At 53.4% G+C, this 18,390-nt stretch overlaps 1 protein-coding gene across 1 annotated transcript in view; it reads right to left on the bottom strand.

Annotated features, from left to right (window-relative positions):
- Positions 1-735: 735 nt before the first annotated feature.
- The window catches only part of LOC122366667 (protein dispatched homolog 1-like), a 41,345-nt gene continuing 23,690 nt past the window's right edge, over positions 736-18,390 (bottom strand). The window contains exons 5-13 of the mRNA XM_043339170.1: positions 16,484-16,672; positions 13,166-13,406; positions 9,549-9,709; positions 8,863-8,955; positions 8,327-8,509; positions 7,470-7,605; positions 6,774-7,007; positions 4,436-4,634; positions 736-3,677 (exon numbers count right to left, since the gene is read on the bottom strand). Of these exons, the coding sequence (XP_043195105.1) occupies positions 1,742-3,677; positions 4,436-4,634; positions 6,774-7,007; positions 7,470-7,605; positions 8,327-8,509; positions 8,863-8,955; positions 9,549-9,709; positions 13,166-13,406; positions 16,484-16,672 (3,372 nt within the window). The 3' untranslated portion in view covers positions 736-1,741. The remainder of the gene's footprint in view (positions 3,678-4,435; positions 4,635-6,773; positions 7,008-7,469; positions 7,606-8,326; positions 8,510-8,862; positions 8,956-9,548; positions 9,710-13,165; positions 13,407-16,483; positions 16,673-18,390) is intronic.

The following is an 18,390-nucleotide window of genomic DNA, read 5'->3' as shown; positions in this document are numbered from 1 at the left end:
TGAAAAGATAATTACCGGGCGATGGTCCAAGGAGCCTCAGATTTATAAACGAATGTAAAGCGATCCAAGGCCTGTCCAAAGTTAGCGTGTTCGCAGTGGCCGACTGCAGAGGACAAAACGTCCGGTAATGGACCTGTCGGGGCGTGACAGCAGCCCCGTCAGAGACCCAGCTGCGTTCTCAGATGTCTTAGGAAATGCAATAACAGTCTGTATGCGAGTCCAAGGTAGTTTTCAAATAACGCAAGGAAACCAACGACTTTGTTTTCGCACAGCGCGTCTCTGATGTTTTCAGTAAAAGCAACTGCAGAAATGGAAAATTTCCGCTCTGTGCCTCCTTTGCTTTGATGGCAGACCTTCATACAGCCTTCATCTGGGGTCAAAACTCCAAAGAAGGCAGTAAATGTAGCTTGAAAGACGTTCATCGCATCAGTGACTTATCAGTCCTGTGGGAAACGCCAGAGTCCTTCATTTGAAGCGAATACCACAGGCGACACAGCACTAACTGAACTGTGCGCTTACTGCGCGCTATCTGCCGTGCCCGTCATTCTGCTCGTTTGAATACCGCAAGGAGGGGTAAATATGACATGATGTAAAAGTGTAGCCAAGTCCATGAAATGACCCGTGGTAAGGCGTTCTGTTGTCTGCTGGAAAAAGCAAATGTTCGAGTCCTTAAGTTTTTATGACCCTGTGTAAACGCAATTCCGCACTTCCGAATCTCGGTCTAGAAACAGAACGTTACAAAAGGTATGTATATTGTTCAAAACGGAACAGGAATGTCAAGATTCGCAGCCGGACACGGTCCACACACTTGATTACCCACCGGCGTCCCAAGCACCTCACCCGGGCCGTTCGAGCTCGTGTCCGACGGGCGACGCGGAAGGCTCCGAATACAGCGTAAGGAACGGGGAACAATGACAAAAACGGGCCACGTCGGTAGGCTGAGTATTATCGGAAAAAATCGGGCTTGGCACGACATCCATGAGTTGAAGCTTGACACGTACGGAAGTTGGCTCCAAGGAATAAAAATCGATAATACAATAATTCGGTCGGAGCCCAATATCGCTCAATATCAACACACTGGCCACAATTCTATGATTTTGCGGCTCAACAATCAGATGGAAGCCTCGGCCCAAATAACACGATTGAAGAGCCCCCGTGGTGTAACATGAAAAATACAAACCATATGGCAACTCTTTTGAGCGTTGGCACATCAACCGTGTTTGGTAAAAATAAACACCAATCAGTTAAGTACATAGGTACAGATCAGGTCAATATAGTATAAGCTGCCTCAATAGATTGCAGAAAAGCTGCCCACAAATGATAAAAAATGAGTAAAGTCGACTACATACAATCCATCAAATAGATTGACTTCTAAAGCATCAGCGTAAAACGTCACCACAATCAGGTCAAAGTACACTCACAGAACCCCTCATTGAAAACGAATCCAGCTAGATCACAGCTATCAAGTCCCCCCCCCCCCCCTGATCAGGCCCCGCCGGCGGCGCTACCGCCTCTCCACCACGCAGAGACACTGACAGTTCCTCTGCGCCGGCCGCACCTTGACAGAATTCACCTCCACGGTCACCGCTCGGGAGCGCGCTCTGCGTCCCAGCCTGTCCGCCGCCGTCCCCCTCCCCGGCCCTCCCCCGGCCGCCTCCCGGTGCTCCCGGTGTGGCGCTCTCTCCCTCTGCCCGTCGCCCGCTGCCCCGGCGGCCGTCCCGTTGGCCGCGCTGGCCGGCTGTCACGTGCGTCTCACCCACACGTCGGGTACGCCGGGGCACCGGTTCGGCTCCACATCTCCCGTGTCCTCACAGAGTACCACCGTGGTGGCACTGCCGGCGGCCGCCCAGCGCCGCGCGCCGCCCTCCAGAGTCAGCGACGGCAGCGACTTTTTGCGCGCGCCCGGGGTGGCCGCCGCCGGGGGCCCGGGCGCCGCCGCGTCCCCCACGGAGGCAGAGCGCTGCCGCAGGTCCGGCTGGCTGACCCGCCACGGCCGCCGCCGCTGGCCCGGAGTCAGCGGCTCCAGCTCGTACGTCTCTCCAGCCGCCGGGTGCAGGAACGCGTTACTGGACGTGCTGAGGGTGGATTCACTGACCGTGTAGTTGTAGACAGCCTTGTCGGCTCGCGGAGCGCTGCGCTCACAGAAGGCCACCGCACCGCCCTGGCACGGACCGCACGCCCGCTCCGGGCCCCAGACACGCAGCAGGGGAAGGAAGAACAGAGTGGCGTACGTCCAACTGACAGCCGTCAGTACGATCAGAAACACACCGATCTGTAGGTAGGCCAGCACCTGACTGGGGAGCATACATACCCCCGCCAGCAGAGTAGTCAGAGCCGCCATGGCAATCGGCGAGCCCACGGAAGACAGCGCGTGCACCACGCGGGCCTCTCGGTCAGGCTGCTCGCCGGCTCGGTACGCCACGCTGTAGTGCAGCGTGAAGTCCACGGAGAGTCCTATGGCTACTGTAACAGCCACGGCCTCCAGCACGTTCAGACGCCAGCCGAGCAGCACCAGCGCCGCCACTGTGACAAAGATGACGCACGCCACCGTCACAGCGGCGAACAGACTGACGCGGAGGTCGAGTGTGGTGAGCATGAGGACAAGGAAGGCGAGTCCGACGGCCACGCCGATCGCCAGAAGAGTGCCGTCCGCCAGCGCGGTCTGCAAGTCGTAGAAGTCGGTGAAACTGATGAACCATCCTCCAGCCATTTCGGGCGGCGCCGAACGCATCTGCTCGACAGTCCACGTCTCGACAGCTGTAACGAACTCATGCATCTCATCGTGTGCGAGTGAGAAGGTGTAGTTACTGTCGTACTCCACAACAACAGCCGCCACCCGGCCGGTGCTCTTCAGGAACTTGGGTCCGGCCGGTCCGGCCTCGAAGAACTGCGCGGGGGTGTTGTGGAGGCTACGCACGGCGCGGACGAGACACTCTGTGAACACGGCCTCCGGGTAGGGGAAGAGCGCCGACCGGCAGCAGGGCTCCCGATCCTCCCCAGTGATCTCATCCACGCACTGACGGCCCTCCATCCAGTCCTTGAACGTCTCGATGAAGCAGTTGGAGAGCAGGGGTCCCTGGGTGGACTGGTAGAAGCCCTGCTGGCGCAGCTCGCGGCAGAACTGGAGCAGCCACCGCTGTGACTCGGCGGACTCCATCTGGAAGCGCCGGTCGAGTCGGAGCGTGCCCCGATCGGCCGGGTTGAGTCGGTCCCCGCCGTCCAGCGGCAGCACGCCCCAGACGAAGCGCAGCGGCAGGCGGCGCTCCAGCTGCGCCTGCGAGCCGCGCTCAAACCAGAACCACTGCGCCAGCAGCGCGTCGTAGCGCTCAAACAGGTGGCTCGAGCGGAACAGCGCGAACTGCTGCGACTCGGGCAGGCGCAGCCGCGGCTGGTAGCAGACCACCAGCGCGGCGGCCACCGCCAGCGCGGCCAGCACCACCAGCCACAGCCAGCGCAGCTTCACCACCACGCAGGGCAGCAGCTTGTCGAACAGCACGCGGCCCAGCTCACCGCAGCGTCGGCGCGGCGGGCACGGTCGGCCGGCCGACAGCGGTCCGCCGGCGCCCAGCGGCAGCGGAGGACACCACTGGCAGAACCGCTCGCGCATCACCACGAACCCGGGCGTCCACGTCACCATCAGCACCAGGTTGATGAGGATCGTCATGCCGGAGAAGATGCTGTCGGCAAGGGCACATCGGTGACGTAAATATAAATAACAGAACATGACGTCATACTGGCGACGTAAGTAACCACAAAACACGTAACGTCTCGATCGCAGCTCTCCCGACAGCGCCGTCCGGAATTTCTACTAAGTTACAATCCAGTCCCGAGTTGATAATGTCACGATTGTAAGTTCGGACAACAAACGGACGTCCGAACTGCCAGCTACCCGAGGCACGTCGGCACATCACGGTGGAAATTGAAGTCCATAAATCGACTGCACGTCACAGCTCCCAGCATGAGCTTATAAAGGGCCCAATGTCTCTGTCGGCGGTGCATCTCAGTTGGGAAGATGAAGGCGTTGACGTCACATCAACTAGCTGAGGCAGGGGTCACAGGGGACACTTGTCGTACCCAGGCTGGATTAGGCAGTATATAGACACCATAGGCTACCTTACCCAGCCTGTACTAGTCAGGGGCGACATTGAAGTTTTCCCTTACTGAAACTTATAGCGCCTTCGAAAGTAGCGCCGTCATATCATACCTGAGCTGGAGGGCAGGACAAGGAATCCAAAGAAAAGGAGATAGTAGCCCTTGCAAGTTACAATCCTGCTCATATCCTACCTAGAGAATTATGCGCCTACACCATATTCTAGGTACTTAACGCAGTTAGCAGTCACAGTCAGCAGTCACACAATATGCTACCGGAAGGTCACCGGTGACGCTATGTGAGTATACTACCACTGACGCAATCAGTTCCTCCATCATTCCCTACCTGAAGCAGGCGATGGCGGTGACGTGGCTGACGCAGCTGCTGAAGAAGGCCGCAGCCGTTGTCAGCGAGGTGACCAGCATGCTCAGCGCCGCCTGCCGCAGAGAGTCACCCACCAGCTTGGCCAGCGTGCCGGCGTTCTTGTCCGACTTGCAGCGGTCCCACACCTTGCAGAATATGAACGTGTCGTCCGCGCCAACGCCTGGAATGAAGACAATAGACACTGGTGTTACGAGACTAATGCTAAATAAACTTTCTAGACCTGTTGTACCCAGTGTGTTCAGATTAACGTCATCGATGCATTAGTGCCTTCTTACAGGCAGATCCAGAGGGATTGAGACCGGGAGCAATTGCGCCTCCCGCAGCGTCTCAAGTTGACAAAACTTTGTACTTCCCGTTCCATTGAGCGGAAAACAAAAACAACTTCAATTGAACAAAGTTTGCACTAAATTGCTTAGGAAATTGTAAGGAAACGAAGTTTGCAGGGTTGATGAAATACGGTGAAGCCCTTCGCAAGTAATTAATTCCCTAAGGCGTCTGATACTTGAAGTATGCATTAACGCAAAACCGCCTTTAGTGACCAGCCAATCGCAACCAGTACGATATCTATTGCGAAAGGCGTGTTTAATCGGATGAAGCAGTACATGAGGCTTTACAAACCCAGGGTATATTAAATGAATGACAAACTAAACAGTCTGTTGTAACTACACCACTTCCCCAGCACCGGACTTTGGCAGCCACATTTCAACATCCAGTTCCTCAGCCCCCGTTCAGAATTTGCTTTGAACGGACGCTCACATATCAAACCCGCCGGCGTTCGGGCTATAATCGTCCTTTGAATCAGCGCAAGTTCCCCGAACTCGGTCTACGGGCAGCCTACCACCGACGGGAGCACGCGGTGTCCCCAATATCGCGGCCCGGCCGGCGCCGGATGGAAGCGGCATGCATGGGCGGCGCCGTGAGCTCGGTTCGACCGTGACCGACGGTCTGGCCGCCCACGCGCCACCGGCACTGATACAGACACCCTGGGTCACCGGGAGGATGACCGAGCGCGGACGGTGATGTCACGGGATGGTGACGGTACATGATGGTGACGTTAATGTATCATGACGCTAACGTATGACGTTATGGGGTGGCAAAGTTAGGTACGTGACGCCACTCACAATCACTAGATGATGAAGTCTGTGAAGCCATTCACAGATGCTGACGTCAGGCGAGAGTGAAGTTCAGGTTTACGGATGGTGACGTCAAAGGAAGGTGAAGTTCCACGACCATGACGTCACGGACAGCAAAGTTGGACCGCGGCGGTCCGGTGCACAGAGAGCGCTGGGCGGAGACGCAGCCTGGCGAGCAGCAGGCTGGGATATGGTTTTGTTTTTGCTATAAATGTGGTTTGCGCGTGACTGATCATACACATTAGCTTTATTGAGCTCATGCGAAATGAATTTCGCAAAAGAAGCAACAGCTGCAGCGGCAGGCAGTCAACATTTCCATGCAGACATTGTGATATCCCCATTAGCATGTTTCACCTCCTACACAAACATCAAATGAGCCCGGTATTTTCTGGTGGTCCCGGTCATTCACTCCCATCTATCTCAACTAACCAGCAAAATGCCAATTTAGGCACCGAAGTTAATGTAACGACCATTGAAACAGCCAGCTGACATTTAAACCTGAGAGTATTAAATGCGCCCTCTGGCCGGCTAGATTGCCCAGCAGGAGTCGGCACGTATAATGTCGCAGAGTCATCAAGGTACACTGGAATTATTGCCGCCAATTTCGGCTGGCATCCGGTTGCACAAGTTGCCGGCGCTCCGGGTCAGGACGGCGCTCAATCCGACTAACAGACCGCCTTAATGGCCGCGTCAGGCTGATTATAGGAAGGTGTCAGCTGCATATTAGGGAATTAGCAGGGCAAATGTGAAACGCCACGACGTAATGGCTATAACACCATAATCATGCGGCAAAATTACAGTAAGTGATGTCGATTATAACAAAGCAATAAGAAAAGACTATACTTTGTGTCATACTATCTGTAAAATTGGTCGGATTGCAATTCACACAGCTTGAATAATTCAAAGGCGAGTCTGACATCGTTCCTTCATTTTTCCGATATAATCAACGATCCAATTCCACCACACCACAAAGTAAATGTCTCACTATGTTTCAGACGCTCCCGTCACCCCACATCACCTCTCTCCTAGCCCCGACTCGCCCTCGACTCGCCCTCGACTCGTCCTCTACTCACTCCCGACTCATCCCTGACTCCACCGACTCACACTCCCTCACTCCCGACTCATCCCTGACTCCACCGACTCACACTCCCTCACTCCCGACTCACCGATGGCTATGATGGCCGCCAGCAGGTTCATGAACGGAAAGAAGCTCAGCTCCAGCACCACGGCGTACACGAAGTAGGCCGTGCAGAGCGAGATGGCCACGGCGGCCAGGGTGGCCAGGGTCACCAGCAGGGAGCCCGTGTAGACCCAGATGAGGAGCACGATACAGCCGGCCGCCGCGCCCGCGTACACGGCGTCCTCGCGCAGAGACTCGTCAAACAGCGCGGCCTTCAGACCTGAGGGACGGGGGGGGGGAGGGCAGAGACTCGTCAAACAGCGCGGCCTTCAGACCTGGGGGGGAGGGAGGGGGGGAGGGCAGAGACTCGTCAAACAGCGCGGCCTTCAGACCTGGGGGACAAACAGGGTGCTATAACAGGGTGTGCTTCAGACCTGTCGAGGAGGGACAGGGCGCTCTTCAGACCTGGGGGAGTCAACAGAGCGTTCTTCGGACCTGCGTGTCCAGGGGCAGCGAGCCGTCATCCAGGGCGCTCTTCAGACCTCAAGCACAACATCCACACGCTTAGACGTGTGACGAACCTCTCATTAAAAAAATCAGTCTCTTTCTCACACTTACAATGTAAATCCCTTCCCAAACACTCAAAACCCCACAAAGAGCTCAGACTCATCGGAGTATAGCCCCCCGCCCCCTTACACAACCAATCTCTGCACCCCGCCATCTAACGAGCTCTCCTACTGACCGAGATCCATGGCCACCACGGCGGTGCTGTTGTCTGCCAGGCTGGTGTTCAGAGTGCGGTAGTAGGGCAGCACGGCACCGCTCCGGGCCAGCGGCAGGTAGGTCATCGCGTAACTCAGGTGGGCCCGGTTAGGGTCCTGTGGGCACCGGAGGCTGGTGTGAGGAACGAGGGTAGTGCAAAAACAGTGAATAAATCGTTGGTTACCGGTAACAACAGGAAATCAATCGTTCATTCAAACAATAGGTAGATCATGGCCCGATCAGAGGATTGGTAATAACACCAGCAGTGACTATTTACATTGCACCTCCTGTACATTCCATTACATTACAGTACATTCCACTACATTACATTCCACGTCCTGAATGATTGCGAGCACATACTACCCATTGCTCGCTAAAGGATCTCAAGCTCAACTACGCTCATCTGAGCTGGAATGAAGCATCATGTGATTGTTCGCAGAAGTCGGAACAGTTAATTACTTCACTTGCGACAATGTTTAAATGCTCCTCACGTACTACGACGATTACAACTTTAAATAATGTCAGGTAACCAGAATTCTCTCGGTATTCTCTTTCTCCATCTCAAGTTTCATCTGTCAGAGTCATTACCTACAGGTGGTGGGTACTCGGTGTCCCTAATCTCACATAACTCATCTTCAAACACAATTTCAACTTCTCTACACCTCCGGCTTCTCATTTCACACAGCGTGCCACTCGACCTTTTCTCTCACACTGCCCGAGGCCCTAACCCTCCCCGTCCCGTCCCCTCCCTCCATCTCCCCCCCCTCTCTCTCTCTCTCTCTCTCTCTCTCTCTCTCTCTCTCTCTCTCTCTCTCTTCCCTCCCCCTCTCCCCGTACCTGCGGCGGCAGAAACTGGCTGTCCAGTATGTAGTGCAGCAGGTGGTAGACCGCGTCGTGCCGTGCACACCTCTCGGGTACGTCCCGGCACGGCCGGCCCGAACAGTCCGGCTGCAGCTGGCCGCCGTGGTAGAACGGGGCGCAGTCGCGGAGCAGGGACAGAGTGCCAGACACGTCCGACGCCTGGGGAGGTGGGACAGGGTGTCAGTGGGTGTCGAACAATACTGTAATTGTGATTGAGAAAAGAAGAGCCAGATGCATAAGCTATGTGATAAAGAATGCCGGTTATTTAGAAGCACTCTGCTCGATAAACTCGTACGAATTTGGTGTGACCAATCTGGAGAACACTTACGACTCAAACTTTTGATCACTTGCCTTTAACGGAACAGAAAACACCAGTTGCAACATTCACTCACGAGTTGAACACTCGTTATTCAGCTTTCAACTATAATTATCTATACACAGCAGCCACCCTCCTCCGTGTCCCCGACACCCCGCTACCTCTCAGCCCCCTCCACCCGAGCCGAGCGTCTCACCTTTATGGCCAGGCAGTCGGAGCGGTTGTAGAGCAGCGCTATGTAGTTTCCCAGCGACCACGAGCGGCAGCAGCGCTGGGTGGCGTCGTCAATCTAACCACACCAGAAACACGAGTCAGAAACGACACACGCAGCGTAAACTACAAACAATGTATCTTAGTGTGAAGGAGTGATTCATCTCTAGTGTCTGGACATTCGTCACGTTCCACGAGTTAATTCCGTGGGGACAGAACAGAAATGTGGCCGAGATATGAAGCTTCGAGAAATATGGGAGTTTCCTTTGATAGATCACTCCTCAAATGACTGTTGAATTGCATGCTCTGGACACATTCATCCAACTTCTTTTGCGCCGCAAGGCTGGATAAAGCGTGACAGCCGGGCGAGAGATAAAGTGAGCAAAAAGAGAGCAATAAATAGAAATTCAAAAATAGCAGGAGCACATAAAGGGAGACGGGGAAAGAGAAGGAGAGAAAGAGGCCTAGAGGGCTAGAGAAAAGAAGGTGAGAGTGATGAGGAAATAAATGAGGGAATGACAAATAAAGGAAGTAAGAGGGGAAGCAATGAGGGGGATACATACACAGAAACAGATTAACTGGGACAAAGATAGACGGAGACATAAAACATCGAGATAGATGAGACGCGCACACAGCGTATGTGCCGTATTTGGTAGATACACGTCGTCTCACCTGGCAGAAGTCGGGAAAGGCCTCCGTGTGAAAGTGACGCTCCTCCACGGCACACATGGAGCGGATGCTGTCCAGCTGGAACAGACCCGAGCCCGGACCGGAGTCGGCGGACGCGGCGGCTCCCGGGGCCGGCGCGAACACCGCGTGACCGTACTCCTGGACTGGAAGAGAAAGAGATACCTGTCAGTTGATGGAGTTGATTAACAAGCAGCAATGTGGTCAAAGAAATTGACAGAGGTAACATAAGAACAAATAGTTGCCAGGATAAAGACAGGACTGCGGGCTGTTATGGATGATCACTAAGAAAGGAATGATGCAACCACCGTTCACGAACGCTAAAAGGTCCAGTTGTCACAGGCAGCTCCGATCCTCCATCAGCCACATTTGACAAACATCGCAGCCGCCCGTCACTCCGTCAGTACGTCGTAAAAGCACCGAGCCGCGACGGACGACGGATAAAGGCCGACCATCGCCTGCCAGTCTGTAGCCAAAAACAGACCGCAAAGCCCCCGAGATCAATGTCCAGTGTGCCGTCAACTGCGTCTCAGACCGTCCCCCGCCGCTCCCGAGCCGTCTGAGGTCGTCAGAGCGCTCCCACGTCTGACAGCCCCGCCGAGTTGTGACGGCCGGCGGCCGCCCCGTGCCGACACCGGTTTAACGGCCATTAACCCTCGCCCGCACATGGGGGGGGGGGGTGGTTGCCACCCCCCCCAGGCAGTCTTTCTGCTCTGCACTCAACATTTTTAGAGCTAGAAGGCTGATTTTTCGTATAGCTGCTCCTCTATCCTTTCGTGATGTCCACTGAAAATTTCAAGTTTCTGTGATTTTTGGTTTCGGAGATATGACCTTGTTTTTCAGGTCATGTCATGACCCAAATGGCCAATTCTCAACATCTTGCGTTTGCCATGGGCCTTATGAGCTTTTGACACCCTGATTTCGGCCTTTTTTGCCAGTCTTACCTCCTACCTATCATGGAACATGTTGTTTGACGATGTACAGGGGTCAAGGTCAGGGTCAAGGTCAACCTAGGTCACCTAAGATAATTGCGTTTTAGGCAAGCTGAATTTACTTTTTTTGAAGTTTTTTGACTGCATTTTTGGTAAAAGCTTCTCAGATCATGATTTCATGTAATATGGACCCAAAAACAATCGGTGCACACATCAGTATACACACAGACACACACAGACATACAAACACATATAATTGACCTTGACCTAACTTGACCTGAAATGACCTCAGCAGCAAAGTTCTGGTCGGGTAGTGTGACAAAGAGGTTCTAGCTGGCTTGGCACCAGAAAACAGCATCGTCATCGGTATTTGATAATCAGCACACTTGATATCCAACGGTGACCCAAAACAGCAACATTTTTTAGTTTGACCTGACCTGGAAGGTCAATGACTGACCTGAGAAGGTAAAACTGGGTATCATTGGATTCGTCTCTTCCCAAAGAATCTTTTTGGTCTTTACTGCTAAGCTCTATCTCCAACAGGAACGAAATGGCGCGGGGGGGTGGCAACCACCCCCCCCCCCCCATGTGCGTTCTAGGATGGGAAAATGGCATGTGCGTGCGGGCGAGGGTTAACCGACGGCGGGGCCCATATCGAGCGAAAAGTTATGTCATTTTCGCTGAGCTCATCAAGATGCCGGGGCCATCACATCACCCGACGTAATAACATAAAAAGTTCTGACATTGATCTGCCATCAGACGGACGCCTGAGCGACATTCAGATACAAGTTCGGTCTGTTCATCCGGTTTCGGCTCATGCAGAAGCGGTAGTGTCGATCCAGCGTAGTCAGTCAGCCGTCTGAATACCTCATCACGCTGCAACTGACAGCCGCAACGATCGCCGTGAGCTACTGACTGCCTACAGCGGACCACCGTGCCGCCCAGGGCTGCCGCACGGAAGCTGGTCTGTTGTCATGGTAACCGCCCCGTCCCTCCCACCTGAACGGGGCCGTGTCAAAAGCAGCTGAGGCCCGGACCGCCGCCGGCCGTTCCTCGAAGGCCCAGAGCCGGCAGCACGGCCTGTCGCCAGCCCTAATGACCTTTCTCGGACACAGCAGACACCTGATGGCGGCAGGACCCGTCGGCAAAGCGTCCGCAGCCTCCGGCGGTTCCGCGGTTGGTCGCGCCCAGTGTCCCTACCTGGGATAGATGTGGGTTTCTTGGGCCGGGACGAGGGCGATGACAAGGTGGCATTACGTGGAGATAATTCGGTGACCTTTCTGGCATTTGGTGATGGGAGGGTGCGCAGAATACCGCGGTAGATGGCATGCAAAGGGAGACAATAATTGATAGGGCAAGGTTTGGAGAGCTATAAATTTATAGTTTCTAAGATATCTAACGAAGCTTTTTTCGTTATTGAAAATCAACCAAGAGTTAGAAAGTTCTCCCCGCTTCACCCCACGCATCGGACGCAAGATGTTCCAGAAAGTCCCACGAGAGAAGACACAAGTAACACATTATAATCGTCACATGACAGTACCTTAGCATCGCAACAAAATTCAACTACAAACCTAAGGAACAAGGCATTACTGTCCTTTTCCGTAAACTATACCTTTATCATTAACTAGGACAGCTGACTAGCAGAAGCTGATAACGACATCGGACCTAGCATTCCCTCTCCACAGCTGAACCCAGCTGCTACCAATCTAAGAAACATCGGCGAAACACGGCAGCAATCTCGTCCCCATTCCAGCTCACTCCCTCACACTATTTATCAATCCGGCGACGGACAAGCTGCTTACAGTCTGAGCGCCGAGAGCGTCGTAAATACAGCTGTCATTAATTCTGTATCAGGAGGCCGAGCTTTCCGAGAGATTTCGGTATATTTTCGGGGCGATACTTTCGGCTCCATCGCTTGCAGCCGGGACCTGCGTTTGACAGCATCAACAAGGCGGGTAGTTGGCCAACTTTGACGAGCCATCGGCGGCCGAAAACACGATTAATTGGCCTGTTTTGAAGTTTGTTGCTTCCCTCAGATATACGCAAATTGCACATTATGCAGGCATATTAAAGAAACTATCACTTTAAGCATATTGTCGTCAATGGTATGCCCTATTTATTGAAAACAATGCCTGATACATTGCTGGAGAACTAATTCAATTAACAGCCTATTTTTCCATCATAACAGTTCTTCAGCATTCGCAAACATTTGGTGTTGTTTGAAAATGAACGAATTCACTTGCATTGAGTGAATAAGAACGCTCAAGGCTAGGGATTCTAAGAGGGCCCGTACCGATCTTTCAAAACAGACTCCCAACATAGCCCGTAAACATATTTGCACTCATGCAGCTCCGCAAATCTGATTGATAAATTTCTAGAACTGAACAATGCCGGGTTCCCGGTTCTCTTGACCGCACAGGAAAACACGATGCAAGTGTTCAACTACGATAAAGAGCTAAATAACTTTCGTTTTGAAAAAAGGAGTGAACAGTGTCGAAGGAAAGAAAACCTTCCACCATAACGAAACAAACGTAGCCTTTCCTACCACCGACGCGCCTGCAAACCTCAGTTCACTTCAGCACACACTTTACCCACTCCACCACTACCCACAGTCCCCCACCCACTCTACCCATCTTCCGCCACCTCCCCTCTCACTGCCCCCCCCCTTACCGAGAGGGCCGCAGAACCAGGTGGATCCCGTGCCGCTCAGCGGTCCGCGGCGTGGCTGTCGCCCGGCCGGCCTCCCCGACTGCGGCTCCTGGCGCCGCCCCTGCTCCGACCGGTCGTCGCCCGAGGGCTCAGCGGGCGGCAGCCGGCCGGTCAGCCCCAGCTGCGACAGGTCGCGCCATTCCTCCTCCTCGGCAGCGGCGCGTGCGGCCTCGGCGCCGCCCGGCTTCGGAGCCAGCAATACCTGGGGCAGAGGGCAGGTCAGGTCAGGTCAGGTCAGGTCAGGTCAGGTTGCGGCAAAAGGCAAGACGCTGAATACTGCACCACCCGGCTCCGACGCCAGCAGTGCCTGGGTACGGAAGAGCAGAATATTAGACGTTATTTGAGAAGAATTTTTTTTACTCAGAAACAATGATTCCGAACTATGATAAAATAAAACAAAAGCGAAAAGCTACCGACATTTTGGTACAAAATGATGAAAAATGATGATTAAAATCAAGCAACTTTTTATTGTTCAGCGCATCTTCACAGAATTACTAATGGCAAACGTGCATTGTGATGGTCACGATCAAGGAGCAGATGAAACGGCCAGCACTGCCCACACTAGCATTTACGACGCTATATCAAAAGACATTGGCAAGGCTAAGCTTAAATCAATATGGATACACCGGGTTCCCATACCGACTTGCAACGAACACAGAAATTATCTGAGATCGGAAAAGCACGACAAAGCATGACAAAGCTTTCTCAGGGGATACGTATCTTAAAGTAATTACTTTCGATGGGAAAAGCATCTTTATCAAAACCATCCCAACGTTGGAAAATAACGGTCTGTGACTTAACTCGCTTTATAAGTACCAAGCCGAACTGTACATAATCTTAAGGACCTTCTGAACAGACGAAAGTCGGCTTTGAAGTAGCCGCCTGTGTAACGTTCAAACGACTAACGAGTTCCTTAACACAAAGTCTCTCATTTAAAGGCCCGCGCATCAAAGCAAGCAAGGGCTTTTATCGTAAACACATCCAGTTCCTTATGCATTATGTACATAACCGACTCCAAAGTCCAAGCTAAAATGCCCTTCACCAAAGACGCAAGCGAGCACGAACACACTAAGTAGCGCTATGATATAACGACTAAAGGTCTTTTATCAATCTCAGTTAGCCGTTAACCACGGCTAAGCGGCCAACCACAGTGGCCCTAACCAGTGGTAGGTAATCATTACCGCTAGATGCAAATAGGACGGTTGTTTCCCGCAAACCACCAGCAAGCAAGGAATCAGTGTACCTACTTATTATGCATGTAATTATCTAAATCATGTAAACACAAAACCAGTTTCGGCCATAGTAATGTCAAGAAAACGGAAGACGACTATAATAGTGAAAAGCCGAAGAACAGTGACGAGCGTAACACATTGACTCCGCTGAAGAGGACCATACTCTGCCATGACCGCGTGCGACGGCTACTCTAATCCAGCGCCGGACGCCATAGAGCGGCCGGCCGACAGTGTGGCCCGTAGATCCCTCCCCGGGGAACGAGATCGTATCTAATGGACGTGAGGGGGACACGATAGGAGGTACACGTCCCGAGGGGAGGGGGAGGGACGAGACACTAGCGGTGGCAGCGTGAATGAATGTAAGTGGTTGTGGCCAAATTAGCCAACAGTTGCAACCGAACCAGATAGGAATACCATTGCCAATGGGGAACCCCAGGTACCAGTAGCAGTTGGACCCCTGAGGTCAATGTGCCAAAATCACCCAATATCAGCAGCGGCGCGAGAGCCCATGTCTCATCCCCGACCAGCGCTGGAGTCAGCGCGGAGCTCAGCGCCAATATCCGTGTCAGCGAATCAATATCCCCGCGTCAGGATCAGAACAACTCCCCAGCTTCAGCGACCACATCAGTATCAACATCAGTATTCACGGCGATATTACGCCATCAGTATGATCGGTATTAGTTTGGCGCCAGGCTCAGACAGAAGCACCAAGTAATTAATGTATATTGTAATTCGGAACAGTAGCGGAGCTGAATTCGGTAGGAGGAGCTGCGGAGCCGGGCTGGTAGTGGCTCCCAGCGGCTCATGTATATCAGGGCAGAGGAGTCGGACCAATGTAAACTCTCGTATGTGTATCGGAACAGGAGCGGAGAAGAACTCAGCAGCTCTCATACATATATCGGAGCCGGACCTACGTAAGCTCCCGTATATCAGAGCCGGACCTACGTAAGCTCCCGTATATCGGAGCCGCCGCGGAGTGGTGCCGTCTCCGTCTGCGGCGGTCAGAATCGACCCCGCCCCGCGGCCGTTCGGGCAGCGTCGGCGCGTGGGGAGCGCGGCGGCCGCTGCGCTCCGTCTGAGGCCGCCGTGGGAAGCACACATGTGGCTGAAGGTTAGGAGGTCAGCTCCGTCCTCCCGGGTGACGGGCAGGTCAGAGCAGACACTGGGCTATCGGCAGCTGCAAATGGTAGTCGTGTGAAATATTGACAGTGTGCTGAGGGAGATTTACGAGAGCGGAAAAGGTTTGGGACCATTCAAATGCCCGGTGTTGTACGAGCGAAGCGAAGAAGTAGCGAAGTAGTACTCATCAAATATTCCACTTTCAAAACACAAAGACTCAAGCTTGTTACAAGTTGCGGTTGTCAAACCAGAACTCCTACAACTGGCTCAACCAGCCGTCAGCAGGGCCGGCTATCGCGCAGCCCCAATCAAAACTCGTCGCGTCGGCCGCTGTCTTCGGTCACGTCTCGTCGAATTGGTCATCTGTCAGCGCGCCGAGACGCCGCCGGTGGCCCCTCTGGGCGCTGCCTGACAGCCGGCCGCACTGATGACAGTTCCTGGAACTCGGTGGCCGCCAACACGGCACCGAGCGGCCCCCGACGGAGCGACGGGCAGCGCGGCCCGGGCGGCGACAGGCCGCGGTCCAGGAACCACCCGAGGGGATTTTATACGGGACGATAGCCGCGGATGTGCGGATCAAAGAAACTAATCAGTGCCGTGTTATCCAAGTGAGTTGCCAATAGACCGTTTGGCTGTGGATTAGGTACAAGGTTGGTCGTGTAAAATCCTCGATTTTCTCATGACCTGCTTCCAGCTCTAAGTATCCAAATACCAAATAGGTAACTAGGATGTAAGTGCTCGGCTTTTCTCTCCGAGTGGTGGTTCTCCTCCGCACTATGTAAGTTGGATGGTAAGAGCAAGATAAGAGGGTTAACCCTAGCCATCCTTATCTACCTCAAGCTCGACCCTGTCCCCCCCCCCCCCACACACACACCGAAATCAGCACAGCACACTGCATATTCCGACTGCCCGTCCGCCCTCCTCTTACCTGGGCCTGGGGCGGCGGTGACGCGGAGGGCTGGGCCACGGGCGCGGCGGCCGGGCCCATCCAGAAGTGCGGCGAGTCCGGCTCCATGCTGGGGTTGTTGGTGAGCGGGCCGCCCGCCTGCGCCGCCTTCTGCAGGTTGTTCCACGCCGACAGTCGCTGAGAGAGCTCCGTGCCGCGCGTCTCGAAACCCTGACGGACGGTGGGGTCAGGGGGTCACTGGGGGAGGCTGGACACGGGTAAACATATTTCCCCCTCAGTCACAAAACACATCACACGCACACACGCGTTACCAATATAACGCCACACACGTACAGAGGACGGTCAAACACGCATCCACGTACGATCTGACACGCACACTTGCGTAGTGAGATACAAACACGCAAAAACAAGCACATTTCGCCAACGCCGACACATCCCACACCACAGACAAGGCCATCAGATACGTGTCGTACACACACGTGCGGACTGACACGTGCCACCAGTCAAGCGGTCAAATGCGTGCTGCTAGGAGTCAGCCGTTATTAAGTTTAGGGGGCTTTGAATACGTGTGTCGATTCGCTTCCAATATCTCGCCCTATCAGACGCGAAGTGGCTTTAGGGACAAATCTTGGAAGATATTGGAGTCTAGCAGACCGATCTAATTAACATCTGGACAGAGACTGAAAGTTTGACACTCGCATAGTTGTTTCAAAGAGATGTCCTTGATAAACAGCGCCATCTGACGTGTCCATCAGGGACTCGGGACAAAAATAGGCTAGGTTGAGGAACATTTATCTAAAACTTTAATAGTTTCTCCGAGCCTTAGAAAGGTGAGCCTTTCATCTACAAATCCCGAACCTTATATAAGGTAACTGGCATACGTAACTGGCCATTTGCAAACTTCACCGACTAGTGAAAAGCAATTCAATTCGAGTTCAGTTCAGCGCTCGTAGCCAATCTATTCCAATGTTTGATACTCCACGATTGATATCATCTGGAATTCCTTTTGAACAAATATAACACAATCCCACGAGTACCGTACTGCTCGTTCACGTGTGAGCACTGAGTATACAGAATTCAGCACCCGTGCGCTGGCAAATTCCGGGTCCGTGACCCCGGAGTGGAGAGATGAAGACTAAGCTCACCTCTCTGCAGCTCGTTATTAATGGTCTAACGTCAGAGCGGCAAGGTGATCACCTCAGGCGGGGTGTTGTGGCAGCACAAAGCGACGTTATTAGTGTGCTGCTGAGGAGCGGTATTAAGGTCGCCAGGGTGAGCCGCGAGACGAGAATAGCGCTGCACTGAGGTGACAACAGGATGTGCGGGCAAACATCCCGCATAAGACAATGAAATGACTAAAATAGGCGACGGCCTGTTTAAAAAGATAATTTGAAATGCCGGCAATGCAATAAAAGGGCAGGACATACCAAGGTGATCCACTTGGCAGATATTGTTCCTTTGAGGTCAAACGGAGCGACAGACAATTTGGAAACAGCGCCGGAGAACTTTGGAATTCAATGCGCACGTTCACAGCGGGAAATATGGTATGTCCTGTGGCGGCATCACGTGGGTCACCTGATACCCATTCCATCCTCTCAGACCCGTCTCAGACTGTCTAAACAGCACAGAGCCGCCCTTTGTCCGCATCACAATTCACCGTCTCAGACAGCCCATTGACTTGCGTGTAAAAGAAAAAAAAATCGGAAAGTGTACACATCGCCTCTCCTTAGACAGTCTTTAGACCAGTTCAGAAGGCCGCAGTGCTCACTGCTCAGACATCCTCAGACACCCCCTTACTAAGCAACATAGGGTTGGATAAATCAGGTAATGACTGTTCTCCAGACCCACATCATCCTTCAGACATCCCCACTAACCAGTATGGGGTCAGATGAATCTCTGACCGGACCATAGCATCAGCAAGAATTACC

This window comes from Amphibalanus amphitrite, unplaced genomic scaffold (genome assembly GCF_019059575.1).
Source record: "Amphibalanus amphitrite isolate SeventyFive unplaced genomic scaffold, NRLGWU_Aamphi_draft 000822F_arrow, whole genome shotgun sequence".
In the NCBI taxonomy this organism is placed as follows: Eukaryota; Metazoa; Arthropoda; class Thecostraca; order Balanomorpha; family Balanidae; genus Amphibalanus; species Amphibalanus amphitrite.
This window is presented reverse-complemented; position numbering and strand designations above follow the sequence as displayed.